The sequence below is a fragment of the Lutjanus erythropterus genome, chromosome 3 (assembly GCF_056507025.1).
Source record: "Lutjanus erythropterus isolate fLutEry1 chromosome 3, fLutEry1.hap2, whole genome shotgun sequence".
Taxonomy (NCBI): Eukaryota; Metazoa; Chordata; class Actinopteri; order Lutjaniformes; family Lutjanidae; genus Lutjanus; species Lutjanus erythropterus.
In genome coordinates this window covers 30,514,616-30,539,396 of record NC_139319.1, presented here as the reverse complement: position 1 = coordinate 30,539,396, position 24,781 = coordinate 30,514,616, and the positions used below count along the sequence as shown (strand labels likewise).

Here is a 24,781-nt window from a genome sequence, read left to right as displayed (position 1 = left end):
CTTTGCCTTGTCATAGCGAGCTTCTCAGCCACATGGCTTCTGCTTGGCTTTCTCTCAGTTGCTGAATCATCGCTTTGATTCCCTGCTTTCTGTCTGTTTGCTCCATCATCTGCCAGCTCTCAGTCCCCGGCCGCTGATCCAAGAAAAAGTTGCTGCTTCTCTGTGCTCGCTTATGTAATTCCAACTTATTTATATGTTATATTATGTAATGTTTTTGCTGCAGTAGCAAGACTCAAAACAATATCCTTGCCAGTAAGGCTTTATGCAGAGATAAATCATGTGAAGCCAACAGTCCTCACGACTAATGAGCAGCAATGTGTTTATTACCATGGGGACCTTCGTTAGCATTATAGCCACTCTGGTGAGCTAGCTAGTGCTTTTGGAACTTGCTGTCTTGATTTAGCTTGCTAGTAAGAAGCCTGAATTTCAGCAAAGCTCATTCAGTGACAGGATTCTGCTTTAATTTCCCCAATTTTTGGCAAATTCTTTGCATTGAAATTTAGCTTAATCCATATACATATACAGCTCAGGCATGATGCTACAGCACATAGATGGTCTGTGATCACGGATTAAATTTAATCATCACAGTGTGAAATGCAGTTTTATTGCCACTGTAATAATTAACAAAATCTCGATGCAGAGTTGCAGTGAAAAGCCAAAAAAAAGAGATGCACGCTGTGTTTGACTGTGAAGCAGAGCAAGGACTCTTAAAAAAAAAAAAAAAAGAAGAGTGACTGATTTAAAATCAATATTACCTCTACTGACTGAAATCCTGTAGGCTATGACTTTGCACATTTTCAGTGGTGTGGTTGGGAAACTGGGCATGCTTGTCATCATCGAAATAGATCATAAGGTTGTGTAACTTCTGTGATATCTGTTGCTGCAGCTCCTCTCACTGACTGGAGCAGCTCTGTGTCTGCCTGTCTGTGACATAGCCTTCAGCGTGGATTGGCTATTTCTTGTGAAGTGTAACTAATCAGATAGTGCTGTGGGCGGGACATTGAGCAAGTCTAGGGCTTTTCACACTGCACTTAGCCCCCGGCTAAGAGAGCTGTTTGCCCCAGGCTAAAGGAGCTGTTAGCCACAGGCTGAGAATGTTTTCACACTTGCACGATCTTGACACATTCCAAAATGGGCTAACCCTGATTTCAGCTCTGCTCCTTTGCAGTATACGTATTTATATATTCCACATACCCACTTAAAGGTGTGTCTTTTAACTGAAGACAAACTTGAGGATGCTCGAGTCAAGTGGCTGTAAAGTGGTGGATAAACTTTTCATATACTTCTCAGGGATAAACATGCTGTTTTCTTAAATTCTTCACAATAAAATTCCCTTGTTGTTTTGTTATTTAAATGCACAATCAGGAAATTCATTCATTTGAGGTTTCATCAGCGGTAACTTAACATGACTTCTTTACAGCTGAATGTGAATATTAAATGGTAAAATGATGCATGTACCTGAAAAGATTCAGTTAGAAGTTGTGACGCTACTGGGAGTTGAACATAACCACACTTTTAAAAACATCTTTCTTTCTGCTTTCCAGCACACATATGAGCTAAGTGTCAAAGCGTTCGCTTGTTCAAGGGGAAGAAAGGAGGGTCATCATGGGCTGGCTGTGGTCAGCGAGACCATTAGACGCTACTTCATCTACACCGCTTTGGCCGGAATCCAGAGTGGGTCCATCTCTGGAATGGCTCGGCGCGGTTGAAGTGCTAATGGAAATGCAAATCAGCACAGTATTGTTTGATTCGGTGCAGCTAAATGTGCCAGTGGAAAAGTCCCACTGGGCCAAGTATGTGTGTGTCAAAGGTGACAAAGTTATCTCAGCCCAGAGGTAAAGATAACCCTGGGCTAAGAATATGCAATGTGAAAAGCCCTAGAATGTAGTACTGTTATACTGTATAGTGCATTATCATCTGTTATATGAATTATAAGATACTATAATACAGAGTATAGTGTTAGTAGCATACTGTATAGTCTTATAAAAATGTTCTTCATTTTGTTGTTGTTGAATAGTTGTTCATGTCAATTGCTTTTTAAGAAAATCAAAGTACTTTTATGCAATTACTCAATTAATCAATGGAATAATCAGTAGAATACTTGACTACTAAAATAATTTACATTACTCTTTACATTATTGATGATTATAGATAAAATCTCATTGTGTTAATATTTTCTGAAAGCACCTATATTCACATCTACAATTTTGCTGCAAATCAGCAAATATTGATACTGAGGTATTTAGTAAAAAATATTGTGATGTTTGATTTTCTCCATGTTGCCAAGCACTACTGTAAAGTCTTAATGACAGGTGTGTGGGATAAAAAAACATGACTGTAAAACCACCAGCTGTGCGGTGTTGATCCCTTGAACTCACATGAAGTTTCACAACTTCACCAGGTAAATTTTCTGTAGTCAAACAGCAGGTTGCAAATACAGGTCAAATGTTTTGTCATGAAAGAATGTGTTTGTGTATAATACATACCTTTAAATATGCATTAAGCATATATGCACAATTGACTTAATTACTTCACCTATTCACTGGTGTTGTTCCCAGATGGAGGCAAGGCGAGTGAGCAGGTGTGTGTGTGTGTGTGTGTGTGTGTGTGTGTGTGTGTGTGTGTGTGTTTGTGTGTTTGTGTGCTTGTGTGCGTGTTTGTGAAAAAGAGTGCTAGTTTAATATGTCACTTATGTTCCTTCTCTCTCAGGAGGCCACATGGAAGGGCGAGGAACTGACTTCACTGAATGGCAGATTTGGGCCAATTAAGCTGGAACTGGAGCATATAAACACAAATTCACACACACACACACACACACACACACACACACACACACACACACACACACACACACACACACACAGATGCTGTAGCTGTGGCCCGACCTGAGAACACCCTGTGGATACACCCTCCTGCTCTTTCATTCACGTTCCCCCTCTGTTCCACATCTCACAGGCACTTAAGCAGGTACTCAGTCTGTTTTCTCTCTCTACACACACAAACACACAAACACACACACACACACGGTATGCTTACACATCCACTGCAGCTCTCTGTCCCTCCCTCCCTCACACACACACACACACACACACACACACACTACAGCACTCCTGTATCTTCTTTCCTCTCACATACAACACACACACACATCCTGCAGTACATTTCTAACTTTTGTCCGTTACATGTGCTTTCTTTCTCCATCTCTACTGGGAAAACTGATTGATCCCATCCTGCATAGATTCCCCTTCAGTGGAAATCTGCTTGGGAATATTCACATCAAACCTCGCCTGTTCTCTCTTCCCCTCTCAGACTCTGACTGAACATCAGTTCAATGTCATACACAGCTGAGAAAGGCTTCAGTACATCTGTAGCTGAATATTCTCCTTTTACTTAAATCCCCACAGCGAGACGGCAGCACAGGCTACTTACTGTGAGTGTGTGCGTGTGTTTACATGTCTTCAAGTGTATTCTCACATTTACACAGAAGCAAACAGCAAACTCAGTGATTGTGTTTGTGTGTGTTTTTGTTTTGTTTTTGTCATGAACGCCCGCCTGCCTGCCTGCCTGCCGCACCAGCAGACACAACCGCAACAGAAATTCTCGATCCCGATTCAGGCTCGTTCAATTATTCATACTGCTATTGCGGTGCTCTGGCACACAGAGAGAGGGAGAGGGGTAGAGGAGGAGAGAGGCAGTGTAGAGAGGGAGGGAGAGAAATAGAGGGAAGGGGGGGGGGGGGGGGGGGGGTTATGGTGTTTCCTAAGAAAGGCAGCTTTAGAGATGGAATATGTATGTGTACCCAGTGGCAGCATCTACACTCTTAGAAATAAGGTTTCCAAAGGGGTTCCTCCAACCTTTTTTGAAAAAAGGGCTCATCAAGGGTCTTTGTAAGACTGAGGGATACATTAAAGGAGCAATATGTAGCAACTACACATCCAAAACGTTGGAGCCATAGACTGTATATTAAATAGGTATTCCCCTCTCCTGACATGAAGAAGCTCAGGCAGGCTGCAGGAACACTGCAGGAGTGCAAGACAAGCACAATATTAAGACTGACAATAACAAGCAAGCAACACTGAGACCCACACCTGAGGTCAGACCTACATTGATTAGCTGTTTCTACCTCTATCACTTGTCTGTCAATGTAAAGTTAAGCCTGTTATAAGCCTGCCTGACAGTCTCCATTAACATATTGTTCAAGTTAACAGTTTACAATGTTTACTCCTTATAAATGATTATTGATGAATTCTCAAGACTCATAAACAGACACTTACTCAGCAAACATTTCAAAGGACAATGCAGCTGTTACGTTGTTGTCAGAGAAGTAGAGGTATTTCAAAATAGCAACATAGCGTTTCCTTAATCTCTGATGACATATGGTCATTTTATGATAATTTATGGAAACTATACCACAGATTTCTCCTTTAAGAACCATGTCTGAAAGAAAGAGTTCTCAGGGATTATTGAAGGCATCGATGTTAAAAGATCTTCAGCTTCAAATATTCAAATTTTTACCAATGTTTCAAATGGTATTTTTAAATGTAGATGTATCTGGGCAGCCCACATTTCCCATCATGCCTACTCTGCTTTACTGAGTAGTTTGTTAAATTTGCTGTTTTATGTTCCAGAATGCAAAAGTTACTTGTCTACTCAGAAAGAAGAACCCTTAAAAGAGAAGATGATTATAGTTGAAACCATTAGAATATAAAATGGTTCTCAGTAGATCTCCTGTGTTGGGCTCTGAATAACACCCTTGGAATATAAAAAGGGTTCTCTTTAAATCTTCCTGGGTAGGTTGTAGATGAAACCCTTAGAATATAAAAGGGTTCTCAATAGAACTTCCTGGGTGGATCCTTGCTAGTGCCCTTAGAAGGTGGAAAAAGTTAAAGATAGTTTAAGAACCATTATACCATAGAATGGTTCTGTGTAGAAACTCACACATAAGCCCTTTCCACCACATGGAACCAGCCCTTTTCTAGTTCAAGCACCTAATTTTGAACCATTCAAAGCATTTTCCCCAAAAATAAACTAAAGTGGGCGTGTTTTTGATGAAAAAAAACGGTTCCACTCAAACTGGTGGAAATGCACACTGGTTCACAAGATAACACAAAGGCTCTCAGGATTTTTGAATGGAACTGGTTACAGAACCGGAGCTACTTTGGTTGAAAAGGGACAACAGGGGGTTCTGAGTGGAACCTCTCATGGATGGTTCTAGGTATAACTCTTTATGTAGGGTTCTAGGTAGGGATTAAAAAGGGCTCTCCTATGGGGACAAGCTGAAGAACCTTATGAGGTTCTAGTTGGCACCTTTATCTCTAAGAGTGTATTCTGTTTCAGTGTCGTCCTGCTGTGCTGCCTCCCGTCTCTTGTTACTTTCTCTCCCTCTGTCTTTCGTCACTTTGCTCCATTTGATCTGTCTTTTTCTCTCACATCTTCTAATTCTTTTTCCCTTCTCCCTTTCCAGCCTCTTTCCTGTTCACCTCATCTGTCGCTCTCTATCTGCTTTATTTACAGATCTCTCTGCCACCCTCCTCCTCTTCCTCTGTTTTCCGTGTGACACCGTATCCCCTGCCCCCCCTCCTCAGGACCCTGATCACAGGACGAGACCTACCATTAGAGTCCTCAAAACTCAAAGGACAGCTGCGGTGTTAATCTCAACAAGGCTGCAAACTCATCCAAGGACACTTTATAGTGCTCATACTACTGACCTTGAATATGTGATGACTCCCTATACTTAACACCCCCTGTCCCCCCCCGGGAGGTTGCATCATCCCATTTACAGTTCATCCTACACCTTACTTGACCCTTTGGGGGGCTGTCAAAGACAAGTCCAAGACCTATAGTTGGACCTTTTGACCTGTATCTCTCCAGGTACCTCATTTTCTTTCTCTTGTCTCCTGTGGTTTTACTTTTTATCCCCTCTCTGATCTTCTTGTCCACACCCTTTTTTCTTGTAGGTTTTGTCAATGCAGCAGACCACTGCGATCCCCCCCCCCCTGCTTCGCATTATGGAAATCACTGGCCTCCTCTGGTGGATGGCCCGTTTCTGTGAGATATGGGCTGTAACTGGCTCCCCAGAGACAAGGAGAGAGAGAGAGAGAAGAAGAAGAAGAAGGCAGCGAGAGAGGGAACATGAGAGAGAGAGTGAAATGTGGGGAATGTGGGAGGGTGAACATGCGAAAGGGGAAATAAAGAAAAAGCACAGCGCCTGCTTAGTCGGATTCACAGTGAGAGAAATAAAGATGATGAAGGAGGAGGAAGGAATATGAGAGAGAAGACTGGAGGGAGAGAACGAGAGAGACGGGAATATAAAGTCTGAAAGTACAGAGCACAGTGCAGAGGAACATTTGGAGGAACTGACAGCAGTCTGTTATTAGACTCCTTAAACTGTACAACTCTGTAATTTTCATTAAAGAAGTTCCTCTACCACCAGCCTTTATGAATGATTTATATTTATATATAAACTAATCGCTTTATTATGGGTTGATAAATCATTTACTAATTCTTCACAGATCAGTTATAAGACATTGAAGCACCTGAAAACGTGGCCTCAGATCTTAAGTGTTTTTCTATGACGTTAAAGCAACATTATGTAAGACTTGATATCAGGGGTGTGTTCAGACTTTATTGACTGGGATGGCTCAAGTGGGGCACTGACTTATGCAGAGATGGCTCGAAGTACGTGTGCACACATGCATATTTCTCATATCGACTTTAATTGCCAACATCATAGTATCTTACAGTTTCTTACATTAAAAAAAACATTGTTCCCTCCCTTTATTAGCATAAAGGGAACTACAGTATATCATTATACAACCCTGTGTTGTAAAATGATCAATAAATAAAAGAAAAATTAAAAGTAGACCATATACAAAAGAAAACAATGCACATTTAAAGACACTATTGATTCAAACTAAGATCCTGTCTGATTTGGCATCATAGTTGACATTTTGCTAATGACACCTCAGTTAGTATCATTGGTAACACACATGTTTGCTGCTCTTTCATATCAGTATGACTGATTCCCTGACTGGGAGTGGTTTTGTGTGTCAGGGGTAGTGGGACCTTATATTTGCTGTGAGCCAGTGGCTGGGATTCAGTTTGTTGAAGTGCGCCTCCACTCCGTACTTTAGTTATGCTACATGGAGCAAACACTGCCGGCTCTCATTCGTCTGTGCTTCTCTGTGTGCAGGTATGGCGTGCATGTGATTAAAGTGGATATCTGAACATTGCACTCATTCTTTTGTGCTTATCTCTTTGTGCAGGCCAGGGTCCACATCAGGTACTGCTGTCCTCAGGCAGAGTTGGATTTCCTGAAGGTTGTCCACGGTGTCCATGGTGATGGCTCAGGGAGGGCTGCCATCAAGTGACGTTTTTAGGTTGTCAACAAACTGCGATGAAGCAACGAACCTGGAGTGCAGCCGACCTTGGCCTTGGACAGTTCTCCTCCTCCCCTCTGCCAGTAGGACACTGACTGTTGTTGACCTCCTTTTTTGATAATTGAGAACACTGACTGTTTCACCTGCTTTTGATAGTAAAGAAACTAAATTATGGCACAAGCAAGATGTTCTCCTTCAGATTTTAATAGATTTACAAGATATAATAAATTGAGTTTTGAACATTTGTGGTCTTTTGCCCTTGAGGAGACTAGCCAAATGTGTGGGCCCACTGCAAAACACTGCAGTGAGTGTTACAAATGCAACAATAACTTGTGTTTTATTGTTAATAGAAAACATTTAATGAGTAAGTTTAAAGTCATGCTTTATTAATGAGTGGCATTTTGATGTAATGTAGAAAAATGTAGGTGCTGCAGATGGTAACTCCTTGAAATTTCACTACATTTTTTTTTTTATATGTTTTTTTTTCCAGCTTTATTGCTGAAGCATGTAATCATGTACCTATGACACATACACACTCATAGGTACATTAAAGAGCGAGGGCCCTTGAGCCGATCAACCACTTGGCCAGATCAACTGAATGCAGAACTGTGGAGCAGTGGAGGTGAGCAGGGATGGGAGCCGTGCTGCAGCTTTGACTTATGGCTGCTCCTGGCTTATGTCCGGCCAGAAAAATTAAACTGACCTCAGGCCTCAGGCTGGCCAAGCAACAGAAAGCCCAAGACCATTGTGCTCATATCTTACAGAGATCTGCTTCACGGCATCCTGGATCAGGTTGTTGCACTTGATGGACGGACTGTGTTCTGAGCTGACAGGACGCCACCTGCAAGACTGCAGCAGGATGAGGTGAGGAGGACTCTGTATCTACCATCATCTTGTTTCTGCTGTTTACATTCAACCTGAAGCAAATTAAAAAAACAAGCTGCAGATTATTCCTTGAGTGTGCATGTGTGTATATATTTACATAGCGATACAGCATTTACATCTACATTCTTTTATTTTGTTTTATATTTTACCCTATTCTGTTCTGAATTGAATTATCTGTGTGTGTAGCATGAAAGAACTACAACTCTCATTTCATTGTGCAACCCTGTGTTATATAATATTAAATAATCTTGAGACATTGATAATATAATTTCTACATAATTTCTTTAAAACTATGACCAACAAAAAATACACACATACATACAGTACATTACAGTGTTATGAAGCATTATTAAGTCCCCTGAACAACAATTCATTTATTTTCTTACTAAAATACTAAATGTTTAAGTATAATGTATATTCTTGGCCTTAATATTAAAATAAAATTTTGTATTGCTTTTATATATGTGGTTTTCAATTTAACATAAACTATTTATTTGTATATTTATTTTTATTTTTATTGAGGACAGTTTCTCGGAGCCAATCTCTCTTTCTCCAGACTTCTCCTCTGATGAATCCGTCACATTTGTCTGCCTCACAGATTCTGATTTCTATGGGGGACTTCACCCGAGACGACCCTTCAAATGAGATCAGGACTCCTGGTGATGAAGACTCCTCCTCTTTACCTTCCCTAGTGTTCCTCCAGCTTCCTCTTTGACATCCTGTTGTCGTGCGTCAGCCATACATATTTCATTAAGGATTCAGCCAGGGGTAAGTGGCAGTAGGTTAAGAGTAAGGACATTAATAAATCAAAGCAGATTGGAAGTGGCATGATGGCATTTCATACAGAGTTGATGGTTGATGGTTGTTTTTGTCTTTTTGCTTAAACTGAAACTTCACACAACCATTTGTGTGTGTATGTGTTTGTTTTATGACCCTTGAACACCCAAACCTAGTTAAAAACACTTTGATAAAATTTAAAAAATAATTAATTTAGTAGAAAACAAGTACTCATTCATGATTCTAGAGAGGTCCAGTGACCAGGAGGAAACCTGGAATCACCTGGGAGAAACTCATCACACACATGGAGAGGAAACACCTGAGAGCCCCCAGAGCCGCAGGCGAGAGCATCCATCTGTAGAGAGTTGGGCTATAACGCGGCAGGGTTCTAGATCAAACGCACGCTTCAAAAGGCTTCCGCATCTCAAAGAACGGCCTGAATTGTCAGGACTGTCCAGACTTGTTATGGATGCAGACAAGCTCACATAGGTACTGATATCTCAAAGCAGGTTTTATTTCTCATTCACAAAGTTTGCTTGTGGGTTCTTCATCGAAAGAGACAGCTACAACACCACGCAGCAGCGTGAACCGTGTTAATAAGCAGAAACACAATCAGCTTGATACAATGATAAGAGGTGTGAAGTGCAATCAAACCGATAAATAAATGCTCTGAGTTCAAACAAGGATAAAATTACACTGGCAGGCAAACCGACCACAGTGAAGCTGTTTGTAGCTACAGTGCTGCGCACAGACTGAACCTTTGATCATTTTTAAACTTAAATGAAACTCTTGTTTTCCTGTGCTTTTGACTGATTAATTTTCCCTCCTGCACTTTTAATTAGTTTATAAATTTGAGCGATTTATTACTGCTATCTGCACTTAAACTGTATTCAATGTCTTGTCTATTCACATTTATTCTCTTTTAATTCATTTAAGTTGTTGATTGTGTTTTTAAATGTTGTTTTAATACATTTAGGTATGAGGGAGCATAGCTGGATTACCTTGTTAGGGGGCCCTTGGGCAAGAAATTCCATTTTCATCCCTACTGACCCCCTCTCACTTCCTCTGTGCATTATTTATGAAAACAACAAAAAGAATTGACAACAGCTGAACCTTAAGGTCTGAGGCCTGAAGACAGTCATCACTTTGCAGATTCAAATCATTTTGCCCAGTTTGTTTAGTCACATAGATCTAAGCCATCGTATCTCCATTCAAATGCAGTTCACATACAACAGTAAGTGAACGATGATCAGATGATGATCAGCAGCTCCGCAGCCACTTACTCACCAGTTACCACATTACTATTGTGTCTGCGGCTTTCGTTGTCTTTCAAAGAGGCACTGCACATTTACACACACACAACAGTTGGTGTTTCCTGACTGACTTGTGATGATTAGCTTAGTTAGCGATTGTTGTGTTAACTTCAAGAAATACCTGAATGTGTGTCCTAAAATTTGTGTTGGACGTCTTGGATGTTGACAAGAGCTTCTTTTTGGAGTTGCACAGTAAACACCGGAACGTGTAACTGTTCTGTGAGGACTCGATAAGTAACATGAACTTGTTAAGGTTTGGCCATGGAGATTCACGACACGTACACGTCTCCTGCTGTGCGCGGTCCATCTTGCCCCGCTGCAACAATTCACGGGCATCTTTGTCTACACAGTCTACGGCGGGCATCAGCAGGAGGGCAGATACGTGACGTCACATGGAAGAGACACATTGAAGGTTTAGAAATGCGTGGGGAAATGTAGCTTCTGTGGACGCTACCACGTTATTTGATCACTAAAGTAGCTTCACTACTGAAAAGCTATTTGATGTAGAAAACAGCGACGTAACGACCACGTTACTAAGAAACGTAGTTAAACTAGTAACGCTGCTACTTGTAACGACGCAGTGCCTCTGCTTTTTGAGCATGAAATTACACATAAACATAGAAAAATGAAATAAATATATGAATATAATTTGATGGAAACACACCAGCTAATCCTACTTAGTGTAGTAAGTTCACTTTGAAGATTCAATGTTAGAGATTTCTGTCATTTAGTTGTTTTATTTTTTGTCTTCTAAGAATGGTTTGCTAACTGCTGCTGTTGCAGGCCTGTGAAGCCCACTGAGTGATATTAAGGCTACATAAAGGCAGGAATAGCACCTCAGTTGTTCAAAGTAGCTCGCTAAAAATGAGTGGGGCCTCTCAGGTCTTCATTTAGTTGTGAGTCTTTAGTCCTGCAGTAAGTCCTGACCAGTGGAACAGCCTCCTGTCATGGCCTACATCCACCTTGATCTCAGCCTGCCCAGGAAGCCTCATTATCCTCCCTGCATCCCCCCTGGAAGCCTCGGCTGATCAGCAAATGCCACAAGTTCCACTCCCCGATGTCTCTTGGAGCTCTCACTGTGAGAGGAGAACGTAGAAGAGGAGAGCAGAGGAGGAAGCCGAGACTCTCTCTTTTTTTTTGATGTTGGCACTCCACTTTCAGGCATCTGCCGTAAGTCAAATCCCTCTTCCTTTCTCAAGTGTTGGAGCTCCACATGAAACAGAACTAGTAGCCGAAGTAATCGGACGGTCAATTGTCCAAACTGTTCACCGTTTTACTGATTTTTGAAAAAGCACATGCGGTGGTCTTTCCGCAGACATTCTTCTTAGTTTTATTTGTTGTTGGCACCCCAAACCCTCATTACATGGTGCTGCTTTGTCACCCCAATGTTAACAAGAGAAATTGCTGCAGTTCTGAACTGAAACATTATTCCTGTCTTGCCTCTGCCACGGGGGACAGCTTATGAATTAATGAGATGTCAGCAGAGATGTCACGTCTTTATCCACTCGATCTCTCGAAAAGAAAAAACAGCCTCCATGGAGGAATTGATACAACGCAGCACCATGAATCTTTTCTGTCTCTGGTGGCTTGACTCTGGGGACCTCATCTCTAAAAATGCTCGCTGCCTCTGTTTTGTTATGACAGATACACAACGTACATCCGTAAAAAAAAAGAGACAGGAATAAATCAGTGGAACCCACTTTTTTGGTTTCATAATCAAATTAATCACCAATTTGGATTTGATGTGGTGTAACAGCTCTAATTGTTAAGGGGTTGTGTTGTAATTTTCACTGTATGTACTATATAGGACTAGAAAAGCCTGGCTCACTCAGTGTTGTATGTCTTTCCTTCTGTTCATGGTCTGGTTAGCCTTCACAAGGCCATAATGGCTCTTGCTGTTGATGCTCATTGTGTGTCTGTCCTCTACTGGTCCCAAGGTTAGAGTATTAAACAGAACGTCTGGCAAACTTTTTTTTTCTCAGCTAAAACACTGAAGTTGTTTTATTGCTAATATTTAGACTAACAGGAATATAGCACTGAAAATAGTTTGACATATTTGGAAATTAAATGGCTTTCTTGACAAGAATTAGATTTGATCGATATCACTCCTGCATACTATCTTAGCTTAGCACAAAGACTGGAAACAAGGGGAAATACCTGGCCCGTCTCTGTCTAGAGGTAAACAAATCTGCCTACCAGTACTTCTAAAACTCATTAATTAACACATTAAATTTAATCTGTACAAAGACTGTAAAACTACAAATTGTTCAACTGTTGCTACGTTCTTAGTATTTATACTTTTATACAAATAAATAAATAAAATTAACTCACAATATAATGTTAAATAATAATGTCAAGAAAGGAAATATTCTTATACCTACTGTCTGTAATAATATGTACATCTTCTGAATTCAAGTTTCTCTCTTTTACTGAACTAAAACTTGTTTGTAAAACTACCTTAAAACAAACACAATAAACATAAAAAAAAAAAAAAAAAATTAACCATAAACATCTTGATTTGTCTTTCCCTTGTTCAACAAACGTGTGTTCTGTTGCACACAGTATAAACACAGACACTTCTGGCCTGATTCAAGTCAGCTAAGAGCCACTAGCTACAAGGCTAACTGAGCTAGTGGCAGCTAGTAGGCAAACCACAGCCAAAGATAGATACGACAAAGAGTATAGTGAGTGGCAGCTGGCAGTTACTCTAGTAATGTACCCCCTATTTGTTTTAGTGACTTTCAATAGGTGGCCATAATTTAAACATTACCCTTTTAAAGCACTAGTCTGACATCAACCGTCTGTTATGTGAATATGTAGCCTCACTCTCGTCCCTGAATATGACGTTTTAGCCATGCTAGTGGGATGACTTTATGTGTGGCAGGATGTTTGGTCTGTCTGTCAGTCAGCTGGTCAGTCCACCACAGTGTGCCCATGTTAACATTCAGCTCAAAGCACCACTGTACATTAGTACATTGTCACAGACATACTGGAGTGGCAGTAGGATTTTAAGCCAAAAGTATGCTTTCCACGTCCATGAGCACGCAAGAAATTTCATCATCAGAGGATGAACGCTTAGAATGCACAGACTTCTTCTACAACAAGCTGTGCAATACTGTCTGAGTGTGTGTGGAGCACATGGTCTTCCAAGTGAACTTCCAGAGAGTAGTATAAACAGAACTACATGTATCCGTGGTGTCTGCAGCTGTCTGCAGCTGTCCATGTGTGTGTCTGTTTGGGAGCATATTCAGACCTTTAGTCTCCTTTAGTCGAAAGATAAATGCAATGTCTTAAAAATAAAGTAGGACACTCTCTCATTCTTTCAGTACAAACTACAGCATTTGTTTACATTGTCAGGTGAGCAGGCGTCCTAGAATATGTGCACTGCCAGCAAAAAATTATGTAACCTACTATAGCCTACCTTAGAAGCAGAAACTTACCAGCAATACTTAAGGTGTTGCTCTGTATTCACTGTCCTTCAGTCATGTGACCTCCTCAGAGCATATGTCAAGGATGTATGGAGCAATTACATTGTAATCGATTGATTTTCTGTTCCAGCAGAGGCAGGTGTGACACCAGCCATTTCATTTCAACATGTAATGTTGTCAGTGTTTGTTCCTGTAAGAGATGGCTTGATCTTTGTCTCTTATGTATACAAGGTGTAAGATTATCCTTTAGGCTGCCTGAATCTATTTTCGTCTGACTGCTTTAAATTCTGCACAAAGCAGGGTCCGGAGTGCAAATGCAATTGCATTTCAGCGATGTATGCTGTCAGGGCTTAGCTGTATTACCCTGGTAGGGTATTAAGCTGAGTGTAGCAAGCAGGCCTAGTGATTATGACTGTGTGCCCATTGACAGGTGTTTGGTGTGGGGGCGTCAGATTCAGAGGCAGGGTTATTAGGCTGTGGTTCATCACCCCTCTGCTAATGCCTGAGCCAGTATTCACTCAACAGTCACAGAGTAACCTGCTGGTATTAATATTTAATATTATAACATGTGAATTCCTTGATTATGCAATTAAAACAGATAAATAGAACAATTAAGGGGGGAAGTCCTGTCTTATTTAACAGAATTTGGGAGTGCACTTTTTTTTATCCAAAACTTGCTAATATATCTTGAACATGGTTGGAATGTCCCTCCACAATAACAACCACTTTGGCTAGTACCCAGTCATTTCGGCTGTCCTGTTATTTTCTATAAATGTAACTGGCTGATAAACCCAAGTGTTTTGGGATCCATCTGCCAATGTGGCCAAGGGACAGACTAAATAATTTTCTTCCTTGTGTGTGTGCTTAATACAACAACAGGAATTTTGTCTTTGTGTTAATTCTTTGTCAGTCTTCTAAAAAGGCTCTAGACCCTGTCTGCTGTGCATCATGGGAGATTAAGGTGATGCATATTTGCTTTCAGCTAAAGAGAATCCACTTCAAGGTCAAGCTAAGGACCAGGGGTTATTGAACAGAAACTCCTTCAAGGACCTACAACTTTATCTTTCTCCAATAACATTTCAGTCAAGGTTCAGTGAATGTATTCATGAGCTGTACACACTGAGGTGTGAAAATTCATCCATAAAACAAGTTAAAAAAAAAAAAGTTTAATTTTTCTGCTGAAAATTGCAGGTGCAAACACTGGAAAAAGAATTAGAGTTCTTCCATGTAAGATGCCATCATCGATGCCATCATTTCCAGTTTTCCCTGCAAACACAGTATGTCCCTGCAACGTTGCGGTTGTGATGTATAATTTTTGATGTTGCTACCATAGCACTATTTACCACCTCAGAAAATATTAGGATCTCCAAGTAGCAACATCAGGGTCACATTAAAATACAGTCAGCCTACCCCTACAGCCACACTGTCTTCACAGTACGGCATTTCAGTGATCTTATCATTTAAATATTTTCAGTTCAATTGTTGTATTTTGATCTTTTTTATTATTATTATTATTAATTAATTTCATTTTTTTATGAGGTTTCTCATTGTACCTCTATATGGAGCTTATATACCTCTAGTGGTACTAGAACCATAGTTTGAGAATCTAGGTTCTATGGTATTTTTGCGAATCCCTGTTCAACGTCCTTCACTTGACCTTTTCTGTATTTATGTAATGCTGCTGCTGCAACAGTGCTAAAACCTCGAAAAATCTCCAAGCAGTGGTGGAAACGTTGAAACAACATACCAGCAACATGTAAAATTATGTGCTGGTGACGACACTGGGTAGGTTACCTCAAAGTCACATGTCGCAAAAATTATGTTGCAGCTACGCCCCTGCAACAACTTTTAGTTAGTTAAAGCAGTGTAAGTCATCTTCAGATGTTTAAGAGCTGAAAAACCTCTTGAAGTTTTAATTAAAGCCCTGAAGTCAGTTAATATTTACTGTATTTGAACTAAGTATTGAAGCATGATGAAAGAAAGCAGGTGATCTATGAAGCGTACAATATCAAAAGAAGAGTAAGATGTAAGTAAGTGAAAAACAACTGAAATGTCAGTCTAACTTTTAAAAGATTAGAGCAATTTAAATTTCCATTGATGTTCAAGCCCCAGAGATAGTTGAAGTGTGTGCACTGTAAATAGTAAAGTTCACATGTAAGCAGTGACTGGAGAGTCAGTTAAAGCATGAATATTAGTTGAACTATCAGCTGACGTACAGGATAAATGCTGAAAGTAGTTGAAATATCAGTCAAATTTGTAGCACTGAAAAGGTTTGAAATGAGATAAACTGTGAGAGGTGAGGGCTGTTGAATGCTTATTTTCAAGTTGAAACTCTGTAGGCAGTTGAATTTTCAGTTTGTATGCAAACACTCCTAAAGAAAGCTCACCAAAGTCCACTAAGTTGCTCTTGGGTTGAAAATGTGTCGGTTTAAAAATTGTGAGAACCTTCCGATTACAACTTTATCTCTCCCCAGTGATATTTCAGTCAAGGCTCAATGAGGAGAGAACTTCTTCAGTGTGATAACAAGACAATATGTACAGAAGCTCTGAGAGGAAAGTGGGAAATTGTTTTCTCTCCTGTGTTTATGACTGAAGAACAGGTGGGGAAAAGGGGTTTTGCCAGGATAACTTCTCTAAGTTTTCTTTTTTGTTTGTTTGTTTTTTCATCTGTGAAATGGGTGGAAAAACTTTGGCAGGTCATTTATTTATTTCTATAATGTAGTGAGGATCTTTTTTTTTTGTTTGTTGTTTGTTTGTTGTGTTTGTTGTTGTAATACTTACTTCGACCACAAGAGGCTGAAGTGCACCACTGCCACCTCTTTTAAGTGTGACTAAAAGGGTTCATGTTTTCTTTTGGGTGAGTTTTAATTTTTTCTCCTGACAAAACTTCTTCTCACCTTTTTCACAGATAAAAAAGAAAGTGACTTAGAAAAATTATCCTGGCAAAACTTGTTTCGCCTAGTAAAACCTTTTTTCCACCTGTTTCACAGATTTGAAAAAAAAAAAAAAACTTTTAAAAATGTAAGAACTTAGAGGTATTACCTTGGAAACAATTAAGATCAGACTTGACCTAGAGGTTGCCTTAATGAAGGAAAAACTTGTTGAAAAACAGCGAAAACCGGAGCCAACTGTGTAGAGCTTTTTGAAATGTCTTATGCTAAAGTACCTCAAGGTGGTCTAAAAGCAGAAGAACAAATCATGTTATTCTGATGTGTCTCTTTCACCACTTGATGCTCGAGTGAGAGACTAAGTGTCTAATTTAGATGCAGGAACTGTCAACAGATTTGCCTCGGTGCTGCCGCAACAGGTCTTCTGAGTGAACTGATAATGCAAGTCGGGCTTAAAGTGCTGTAGTTTTATTTTAGTTCAGGCTGCACTTGAACTGGGTCTTTAAAAGGCTGATATGACGAAGCACTTTTCTCCTCCGACAGCCTCGCTGTCTTTAGCGCGGGCGCTGCATCTCACAGCAGCAACAACAAAGCAGCGAGTGGGTTATCTTCTGCAGTCAGCTTGAGAAGAGTCACACAGGCGCCCACGCTGGTTCGTTTCTTGTCTCCAGCGCCCTCTCTGTGACCTTCACTGCCTTTGGACATGTCACTTATTATCTGGCAATTAGTTCCCTCTCTTTACAGTTTGACCATGGTAAAAATGGTATATCTGATCTGTTTATGTCTGTCCTGCGTCACCTTCTGTCCCCATCCCTCATGCTCTTTTTTTTTTCACTCACACATAACCAAAACCAGGAATGCACTGTGACATTAAGTATCACAATTTTATTACAAAAATTAAATTCTTCATCTCTCAGTTTTGCCATGCTTGGAGCATATAACAATACAGTAAAAAACCCAGACCCAGAGAAGATAGTAAAGCAGATTTCAACAATGCTTTCACAGCACTCTGTCATTCATGCTGTTACTATACAAATACTGTAACATTCCTAATACAGAGTAGTACAAACACCTGCCAAAACACATCATGTCAGATAACAAACTGTAATTAAATTACATTTACCAGAGGAACAAGAAACTCAACCCAGCTCAGAAAAAGAAAACAGAAACCAATAAACATTGAAATTGCAACTTATAATAACATACTGAATGTGCTGAATATTTGTACCAGCCCAAGGCACCCAGGCTTTGTAGCAATGTTGGCAAGTTAACGACATTCTTACAGAAACACTTGAAGCGAACAACAATTACAAATTGACTTGTACCACAGTCTGACTTTGCAGTGTCCTTCAACATACCCTCCTCTCCTGGCCATCTCTTCGTCAGTCACAGTGCAAGTTCCGGAGGGGCGGGGCGGAGTGAGGGAGGAGCGGGAGGAGGAAGAGGAAGAGGAGGAGGAGGAGGAGGGGGTAAGGAGTGGGTGAGGTTTTTGGAAGGGGGGGGGGGGGTTCGCAGGGAGCTGTACCGCGTCAGACATCACTTCACAGCGCCAAACACTGACAAGAATTGGATGGACGGCGTAATCTCCCATTCTCCGGAGGGAAGGGGGCGGGAGCGGTTATGTAATTCCTCACTTGGATTGTGAATTGTCCAAACATAAGGCGCAGATTGCCAGCTGCCGGTCCAAGACAAAATAAGCCAAACGAAAAGCTTAGGTGTGCTTTCAACGGAACGTCCAAGAAGAAAAAAAAAAAGGAGTAACAGATACCAGTACTTTCTCACAGAGGTTTCCAAGACGATTTTTTTTCCCTCAAGATGAAAAGTGTTGTTTTGCACATAAATACCTAAGAATGATAGAAATCCCAGATTTAAGCTTACCAACAACTCAAATAGTTTCTAACAAACGTCAAATGAAGACAAGAACGACAAAAGCTCAGAAATACAGAGAGGCCTTTCTTGAATGGTGTGAAATGCAGTTCAGTTGAGCGAACGGCAAGGCTCGAAGGTCCATTTGGTCGCGCCGCCAAATATTTCGATGTTGCTCTCCGACCAGGAGAAGACGTTTCCCGCCGGTGCTTTGCTGTTGCAGGTCGCTAAGTTGTAGATCTCGGCGATAGAAAGTTTCCTATTCCAGATATTCAAGTTTGCCAGCTCACCAACGTATGCTTGTGTTGCGTCGAAGCCTCCTCCCAACGTGTCCTGTGGAACAATACAGATATCTGTTATTTATCAGTTTTAAGAGTGCACATTGAAGTGATAGTAGGCCTGTTTTTTGCAGGGATATCTGGTCCTACAAGTTAAATAATAATAGTTAAATAATAGGGAGTCCACACTTTTTCCTGTGAAGAATCCTTAAAATGATGTGCATTTGAGCATAAGACCATGAATGATAAGATTTTGTCACAATGACGTCATATGAGAGGCCTTTTGCTCTTAGATAATCCCAAACCTAGTTAGTAGCTGTGTTGGGAAGAGAACCCAATATTTTACTAAATTTCACTAGATTTGCACGCACTGTTTTTCATTGTGCATGTTGTAAAATCTAAGTATGTTTTATAACGTTTAAATGCTGTAGTTAGGATTTGGGAAGAGAAAAAATTCACTTGGTTAGGTTTAGGGAAAGATCATAGTTTGTGTTAAAATGATCACTCTCATGAGCTCTTTCATGGTTCTGGGGTTTCCTTATAGACACAACCCTAGTTAATTGGCTTTAGTTCAAAAATAGAAAAATTGTAACTTAAGAGTAAATGAATTACGTCTTTTGTGTAACTCCAGTCTAAAGACTTACTTTCTGTAAGCAATGCATGACATGATTTTATTATACAGTGTAATTTGGCCAAATGTTAGTATAGAGCATATACTCTCTAAAAATACACGTTTGTTGGTCAACAGAACAGCCTTTTTGTTTGACTGTAAATTAAATTTTATTCATGTCTCAGTTACTATCCACCATTGGGACCACTTTGAGGGTAAAACTTGAAACATAATTGCAGTGACTTTATGATGACTTTCAGTAATCTGAAAATGTTTTTTCCCACTTAAATTCTTTTTTAAATTAGATACTTAATCATCCAACCTGTAATTTACATTTTGTACCATATGTCTTCATTTTGGTCCATTATTTAACAGTATGCCTTGGTTAGCTGTCCTTGTGGACATGCCTTGCTTGGTGTAACAAACTGATTTTCTCTGTAAAAATCCAAGCCACACTGATGAAGCTTTGTTATTCTTTCTAATGCTCTGATGATAAATTACACACTAATTTGACTGGATAACCATTTCATAAATATTCCCATGTTAAATGCTTGTCCAGAAATTTAATTCATAATTGTCTCAAGATGATTATTTATTAAAATGAATATCTACCTGCTCTTGTCCCAGGACCAGCACTCCCTCTGGTTTGATGGGGTGGTATGGAGCCAGATTTTCCCCGTTGCCCCGCATCACGCCGTCCTGGAAGGCTTCCCACATCCCATCGCGGGTGGTCCACGTGATGCACAGGTGATGCCATTTCCCGTCATTGATGAGGAACGGCAGCTTGGCCACCTGCAGCAGAGACGTCGCATTAGTCATGTCTTTCTCTCCCGTTCACACCTTAGTAGCAGAGTCACTCCCCGCCTGAAAACTCATTGCTTCCACACCTTTTCCTCTTCCTGCTAAATCACTTCCCCTGTCACGTATCTCATCCTCTATATAAAGGCCCTGTGTTGCTCACCTTAGCACCTATTTTTATTCCATTTCCACTTCTGGTACAGAGCAGATGTCATGTTACTCTGACTCACCCAAGCACAAGGAACTATAACTGTGTCCTACTGTTGCACCCACTGTAAGCTGTCTCATACATTACTGATAATCAATTTTGCCTTACCTTGTCATTGATGAGAATCTCCATGGGGTTGTTCCCCCACTCGATCAGGACCAGCTCATTGGACTGACCCGGGACAGCGTAGGAGAAGGGCGTCCCCACCCCAGGTGAGGCGTTGGACTTGATCCACAAACACACGCTGAAGGAGTACATCTCAGGGAGGCTCCTTTTGGCCTTTGCGTACATGTAGTTGGTTCTCAGGGGGAAGGTGAGCTGAAACTTATCTGTTGGCCTGGTGTCTTTACCTGCAGATGACATGTCAGTTAAGATGTGTCTTATTTACTCAGCTGTTTGAATGCAAATGAGTATTTTACATTTTTCAGCATTTTGCTTAGGTATTCAGGAGTGGAGGGTAAATCAAAAACTCAAACTCAAATGAAGATTATGTGATTTATATGATTGGAGACAGTGAAACATAGAGAATCAAAGCTTGCCTGAATGGTCAAAGGCAAACTATGCAGGATTTTAGACTGTTAACCACCTACTTGTAATCCAACTGCATTGTGGGACGGTGTCTGTATCTGTATCTGTCTTATGACTATTTTCTAATTTTGTCATTTGTTTGATGTGTTTGGGACGTTTTACCACCCAAAACTGTCTGTATTTGATGTCAGCTATCTTTCTGGTGCATTTCCAAAGAGCAACTGACAAATCCTGCATATTCTACCTTCGACAGATTTTGTCCACTTATTAATTATTTAACATTGTTTTTACAGTGGGTTTTCAGTCTGTTGTCTGTGTAGGAGGGCTCTGTCTCCTCCCTCTCCCTCTCCCTTTTTACATACAAGCTACGCACGCGCATTTGCACGTGTAGAAAAAACTGAATAAGCGTCCAAAACGCGCCAGTGCCGGCCGAGCTGAGGCGCGCCCTGCAAACTTTCTGTGCCTCTGACCTCTGCAAAAATCATTCCGCTTTGCATATTAGGCTCATGTGCAAGTTGGACAGTCAGGCTTTGGCTGTGAAAAACATCAACTCAGCGAAGCAAAAGTGCTAACAGGTCTTGAGATATGCAAAGCAATGCAGCTCTCCTCTTCTCCCTCACACTATCTGTGCGCAACGTGATGATTGCGGCACTGTGGACGCTTTCACGTGAACATTTCTGGGGGGATTTTCGAAAGACTGAGACTCCCTTGAGCTTAAAAAGCAATTAAATCATACTTAATCTTGTTTACAACTCCCACAAAGCTTCATTCAATGCCGTGGAATAAAGTCCCGTGCGCACGAATCCAAACGCACCTTTCTCCAGGTCTGTGATCCGGTGGTGCAGAGAGGTGAGCGTGGACTCCACTCTGTTCCGCTGCTCGGTGTCGTTCCTGGACACCGGTTTGGTCTCCTCTAACGTGTTGACCCGGGACAGAACCTGCTTCTCCATGTCGTCTATCTTGTTCTGCAGCAGGTCTTTGAGGCTGTTCGCCTGCACGGTGTTGTTCCCTCCTCGGCTGTACTGCTGCATCGGACACAGGGAGACACACACTGGGTTAAAGGACTTTGTCTGGTGTTAAAACATGTTCCCTGCGCTGTGTGTGAAGCTTACAGGCTTGTGTTCCTCACTGTCTCTGTGTGTGAATGCTCTGCGTCACATTATTCAACCCTGCACTTGGTTAACTTTACATGGTGCGTCTGTTTGTCAAGAAAAAGATGAACTAAACACATGTGGCTCCAAGCGGAGACTCCACAGAGCCACAACAACATTGCAGCACTGCGCCCTCATTCTAATTAACAACCAGGAGGCTAATTTAATTAACTTTTGACCCGGTCAGCGCTGCTCTCCTCTCCTTTCCTACCTCCAGATTCTCCAATCTTTGTTTCAGCGTCTGTAAAGTCTGTCCCAGCTGGGCCAGGGTGTCCGTGGTGCCCCGGGACACGTCCCCCATCGTGTTCTTCGACCCCGGCCGCCTCCCGCCGGGACCCGCCGCCGGGAGGCTCTGGCTCTCGCAGCGGCTCAACTTGGACGTTAGTTCCCTGATTGTCTCCTTTTGGTTCATTATGGTTTCCTTTTGCTGCAGCACGGTCTCCCGCAGCTGCATGACCGTGGTCTTCAGGTCCTCCGCCGGCCCGCTGTTCTGCATCGTGGCCGTGCACAGGTCCATATCCTTGGGCACCGACGTGCAAATAAACTGCGTCTGTCCGACTCCGAAGTCTTGCGCGGAGCTCTCCACAACCACCAGGCAAGAAAGTAGAAAAAGTTTCCACGAGGATCCGTCCATGGTTCCAGTCGTTTGCCGCGGCTCGAGTGTGCGAGTGAGTGTGTGTCGTCTCTGAGGTTCAGTTCCACTGAAGCTGTGAGCTCTGCGCGCTGTGCGCACTTTATATAGCGGACATAACGTAGCGCAGATTCACTGCATCACTGAAAGGAGGGAGGCAGCGGGTTCTGCTGTACCTACAGAGTCCAGCCCCCTATTTAAGGTCGTCCTCACTGTTTGCACAGGAGCACCCACACTGTCAGTTCTTACAGTAACAGAGGCAGCGCCCACACCGTGTCTCTGTAGTAGAAGCAAATAGTGGAGTATGTGATGTAGACTGTTCACCCCATCATCTGACGTCCTCATCTTCACGACTTATCACTACTGGAAGACCTGCGGCCCTTTGCTGAAGTAGTACAACACTAAAAAAAATGTGTTACAAGTAAAACTCCTCCATTAAAAGTTTTAAATAAGTAGAAATACGGACGCAGCATAATGTAGTTAAAAACTCATGAAAGTAAAAGTGCTCAACATGCCCCTGTATTAGTGTTATATACAATGAATAATTGTTATCAATGATGTATTAATGTGAAAGCAGCATTACTTAAGCTGGTCCTTAAGTAATCCTAAATAATTTACTAGAGTGTACACTACATTTTTTAAGTTAAATCCATTTGCATATTACGACAGTTGATTAAAAGCAGAATGCAGTAATAGATATATAAAGACAATAATTTCACTGATTATTATGGTAAAATAAGAGGGTTGCTTTTCACTAAACAATGCATTATATTTTAAAAAACTGATCATAATTTTGTGACATTTTTCGTTAACCTACAAATACATAACAGATAAATACAGATTGTTACAACACGATAACACACAATTATTAATTTTTTCAGAGCACTAGTATAAAGTAGCATAAAACTGAACCACCCAAAGAAAAGCTCTTACAAAGTTGAACTCGTCAGCATGGCGCTGTCCGCGGTGCTGAAGCAGCAGACAGATTTGTAATAAACCCTTTTCTCTCAGTGCCTCCCTTCTGTCAGCTGCGACCTCTAATATCTTCTTTACTTTATTATACAGATACTCAAAATCTATATCATATGGTAGCCTATATACTCTGCAGAGTATTGCCAAGTCACTTTCATGATCAGTGTGACAAGTGGCAACGTCTCAGTCGCGGAAGAGCCAGAGGATTTTTAGAGACACTGCTGCTGCCTGTATTTATAAATCACCGACTGATTTCAGCATTTACTGTACCATCGTCCTGTAACTGCCACTTGTTGCCACTGTTCAGCGCATGGGACCACTTTAAGGACTAGAGTGCGTGTACTGAGTTACCTTCAAACACTGGACTTCATGTGGCAGACCGGGTTTATCTTATCGCCTCATTACGCGCGTGAGTGAATCAGGCGAAATTATCGGTCCACCTTAAATGAAAGCTGTTCCCAGTCTTCCACAGGAGCCTGTCCCACGGTCGGAGTCCCCATCGCCACCTCCATCTCTCTCTCTCTCTCTCCCTCTGTGTGTGTGTGTGTGTGTGTGTGTGTGTGTGTGTGTGTGTGTGTGTGTGTGTGTGTGTGTGTGTGAAAATCGTACTCCACGCTCGCGCCGGATAATGTGGCTTACAGTGTTTACAGTGTTTGCTTGTCAGTGGGGTCAGAGAACAACCAGCTACTCGAATTTCCCCAAACAATTACAGAAGTAAGAGTGTATTTTACTGTTTGTGCGGCCTGGGGGACACCAGGGCATCTTGTCACACTTTTTGCTTTCGCTTCAATTTCTTGGTCTCAGTACATCACAGTCAGTCATTTTTTTGTATTAAAGTAAGTAATAAATTTGTTGTGCACAAATGTATGATGTCTAGATTTTTACATCTCACTTTAATACAGGGTTATAAATAATGAAGTACAGAATGTGCATTGGTCATAAGTTGTCCCATTATCGGGTAAGTTGTCACACCATGTGGAGTGGGGTAAACTGTCACAATGAAGAGTCATATAAAAACAGTATATCTGATTTATTTGGATGGATGTTTAATATTAATATTTCCATCTCT

General features: G+C 41.2%; 1 protein-coding gene and 2 long non-coding RNA genes across 3 annotated transcripts; 2 read left to right on the top strand and 1 right to left on the bottom strand.

Moving 5' to 3' along the window:
* The first annotated feature begins 1,544 nt into the window (after nt 1–1,544).
* LOC146330261 (uncharacterized) lies at nt 1,545–5,817 on the top strand. The gene is made up of 3 exons (XR_014769263.1): nt 1,545–1,674; nt 2,710–2,967; nt 5,515–5,817. It is a non-coding gene; the product is annotated as an uncharacterized LOC146330261 (long non-coding RNA).
* A 1,837-nt stretch (nt 5,818–7,654) lies between these two features.
* LOC146330260 (uncharacterized) lies at nt 7,655–20,183 on the top strand. Its single transcript, XR_014769858.1, has 3 exons — nt 7,655–8,243; nt 8,863–9,032; nt 20,052–20,183. It is a non-coding gene; the product is annotated as an uncharacterized LOC146330260 (long non-coding RNA).
* Nucleotides 17,541–22,980, bottom strand: LOC146330259 (neuronal pentraxin-1-like). Its single transcript, XM_084715787.1, has 5 exons — nt 22,321–22,980; nt 21,773–21,983; nt 20,539–20,780; nt 20,037–20,216; nt 17,541–18,869 (listed from the first exon to the last, which is right to left on the bottom strand). The coding sequence occupies exons 1-5, from the start codon at nt 22,741–22,743 to the stop codon at nt 18,648–18,650; spliced, it is 1,278 nt and encodes a 425-aa protein (XP_084571913.1). The 5' UTR covers nt 22,744–22,980; the 3' UTR covers nt 17,541–18,647.
* Between the last annotated feature and the right edge of the window lie 1,801 nt (nt 22,981–24,781).